This window comes from Pinus tabuliformis, chromosome J (genome assembly GCF_031772625.1).
Source record: "Pinus tabuliformis cultivar Carrire ecotype Pingquan chromosome J, CPIR1, whole genome shotgun sequence".
Classification (NCBI taxonomy): Eukaryota; Viridiplantae; Streptophyta; class Pinopsida; order Pinales; family Pinaceae; genus Pinus; species Pinus tabuliformis.
In genome coordinates, this window is record NC_142295.1 from 1,243,759,311 (window position 1) to 1,243,762,360 (window position 3,050).

Here is a 3,050-nt window from a genome sequence, read left to right on the forward strand (position 1 = left end):
AAAAAATAAAATAAAACAATTACTAGTTAATGAGGAAATTTTCTCACTCATGTTGCGAATGGGTGAAATCACGTCCACAATGTTCAGTTCATACCAAAAACATATTTCAGTTAACGGAAACATTATCAACCACCCTTTCACCGATTGATACTGGCTGGCCAGTACGACGCACTGGTTAAACAAAACTCGAAATGGCGTGGCTTATATTGCATCGTGCACTCACTCATTTAAATCCGAAAGTTATAATATATTTGTTAAATATTTTCAAAGATGCAGGGTATCATTGTCGTAATACTTGATACTGATCAAGTATTAGTGTCATTATGAATGAAAGTTCAGTTGGTACATGTAGGCGAATGAGTCAATTGCAGAAAAAGAATTGTATGGCTTACAATTGCAGCCATGATTGTGCCCTCGCGGGGAATTCTGAATCGCACCCTCTACCAAATCCAATATCCTTTCCTACCTCACTCTCTGCTTCATCATCTTTACTTAAATGGCTATCATTATTGTACGTTAACAGCCCTTGTTTCGGGTGGTTGCCCATCAACGAAGATAGGAAGGAAAGAGGGCTGTGGGTCTGGGCATGGGAAGTTCCATGAGAATCCACTGCATTACCATCCAAATTATTGAGGTTGCCAGCATCAGAATCATCATCAGCAAGGGCAGACAAGTTTAGGTCCAATAGTTCCACTCTAGCAGGCGGCTGCTGCAGCATAGGGGTCTCCTTGTTGCCACAACTAGTAGTGATACTATCTGAAGCTCCGGTACCCCAATGGCATCTCTTGTGACCACCCAAAGCCTGACCCGAAGCAAAACCCCTGTTACAGATTGAGCATTCATGGATCCTTGGAGTCTTCTTACCTGAAATAGCAGCAGTCTCAATTGTCCTCGTTCCATCTCTGCCTTTGGCACCAGATTCCTTAGTCCTCTCCTTTGCAGGAGGCTTCTGGAAATTGCGAGGCAGTTGAGAGCCTGATTCAGTACTGAGCTCATCAGTTATGTCTTCTTCTAGGCTCTCATTCTCATCCTCTATCTGTGTAAAACCGCCCTTGAACTTAACGTGGCTAGTGCTGTGGCCTCCCAGAGCCTGATAGGAATGAAAAACCTTGTTGCAGGTGGTGCACTTGTACTTGCCCTTCTTAGCCTCATCATCAGCATCATAAAGACTGGCATCTTCATTAATTTTCTTAAATTTGACCTTCTTGCTCATGGATTTCGGAAGCTGGGAACCAATATTGGGAACCTCGAGGGAACCTGGTTCAGGATCTGCAGCTCCAACTTGAAATTGTGGGTTTTGGGCAGTGTTTACTCCACTTGCAAGCTTTACAAGACACAGGGCCAAGTCCTCTTCTTCATTATTGGTTACTGATACAAATTCTTCATGCGGATTAAATTGGAGTGCATACCTGGATCTTTTAAATCTCTTTTCCTTCGCCCACTTATCAAACCTGCTTAAATTCCCACTTGGGTGATCAATCTCGATCTCAATCTCAGAATTACTGTCTCCTCTTTTTTCTTTTTCGTCTTGGGTCTCATGTTTATGTGATTCTTCAAGACGGGCATCACCAAGTCTATCTTGATACGTTTTACAGCAGCAGTTCATGTGAGGAAACTGGCTTTTCCAGGAACGGAAATCCTTCCCGCACAGAAACGAATCATCCCAATATGCAAACTGCCGAGTACGCTTGGGATTCCTTTGCAGAGCAAAAATTAGATTTTCCCGGTTACCATCCAATCCCTCTTCATCATCTTTCTCCTCCATTGACCGGTCATCCGAAACTCTGGGCCTCTTGCTTTTCCGAAATTCAGAGTCAATGAATACATCTGCAGGTTTGCAGGCGGGGATGTGGGCTCTCATGTGACCGCCAAGAGCTCTTCCCGAAATGAATCCCTTGCTGCAAATCTTGCAAAGGTATCTCGAACTCTCAGCAGGGTGCTCTCTCCCTTGACTCTGTAACAGCTCCATGGCTTGGGACGTGGGATACATAATATCCACTGCGGTCATGCTGTAATCTCTACTCCGCCTTCAATGCTAAGCTTCCTTTGTTTCCACAAAGTATAAATCAATAAACCTGCCTTTCTCCACACACAGAGAGAGTATAATTCAATAAACCAGTGGACTGATAGTGCAAGCAATTCACAAAAGCAATACCTAATCGAGAACGGACTCCAACTATATATCGAAGAAATTGCGTAGGAAACAGGGCTTCTGAATTGAATGCGAATGGTTTGAGCGATGAAATTGGTGTGGATAACTTGCATATAAAGGAATCGCAAGCAAAGAACGAACGTAAACAGAAAGATCATGGAAATGGGCAGTGAAGGAGTGTGGAAGTCTTCTTCCTTCTGCTCTTCGCTCAGCTGTTTTCCTGCGAGTCTCCTTCCGCGCATTGCCTTCACCGACTTCATGGGAGCGTTAGAAACAATCTTGAAATGTCATGATTGGTTTTACAGATTGCCGCGAACTTGTTAAATTGTTGTAACATACTTGGTACGATTCTTTGGAATTTTAACCAAAAAATATCTTTCCCGGAGATGATGCTCGCCCTCAACTCCCACCTGCCCTGTGGATTAAAGTAGAATCTGACGGGGTATGATGTGTTCGTCATCGATTTGCCAGGCTTACTTTTCAATATTAGATATCATAAAATAATGACGGGCGTATTGCCTTTCTATTTTAAATACAATTTTATATATTTTGTGTTCCGACCGCCGGGGTATACCGTATGTAGTCCGTCATAAAGCAACCGAGAAGGGTTGACTTAAGAATGATAGTCAAATAAGACAAGGAAATTGAATCAGTAATTTAACGTCTAATTTTTTTAATAATATATTTAGTAATTATTTATTTAAAATTCGTAAGAAGAGGAAAATAAAATTTATATTTAAAATTTAAATTATATATTAAAATCAAAATAAAAATAAAAATAAAAAAACTGTTACAATCAATGTAGTTGAAAAGTTTAAAAAACCAATCTATAATACGACACAGCTATTATAACTTATAATAAACGCTGGCCAAAAGCAACCCAACATTTTACATTGTC

General features: G+C 41.0%; 1 protein-coding gene across 1 annotated transcript; it reads right to left on the reverse strand.

Annotated features, from left to right (window-relative positions):
- Positions 1-280: 280 nt before the first annotated feature.
- On the reverse strand, positions 281-2,462 carry LOC149231705 (uncharacterized). The gene has a single exon (XM_089376348.1). The coding sequence runs from the start codon at positions 2,006-2,008 to the stop codon at positions 389-391; it is 1,620 nt and encodes a 539-aa protein (XP_089232474.1). The 5' UTR covers positions 2,009-2,462; the 3' UTR covers positions 281-388.
- Between the last annotated feature and the right edge of the window lie 588 nt (positions 2,463-3,050).

Coding starts and splice junctions, on each gene's coding strand:
- LOC149231705 (XM_089376348.1), bottom strand. CDS start 2,008: ATGACCGCAGTGGATATTATGTATCCCACGTCCCAAGCCATGGAGCTG.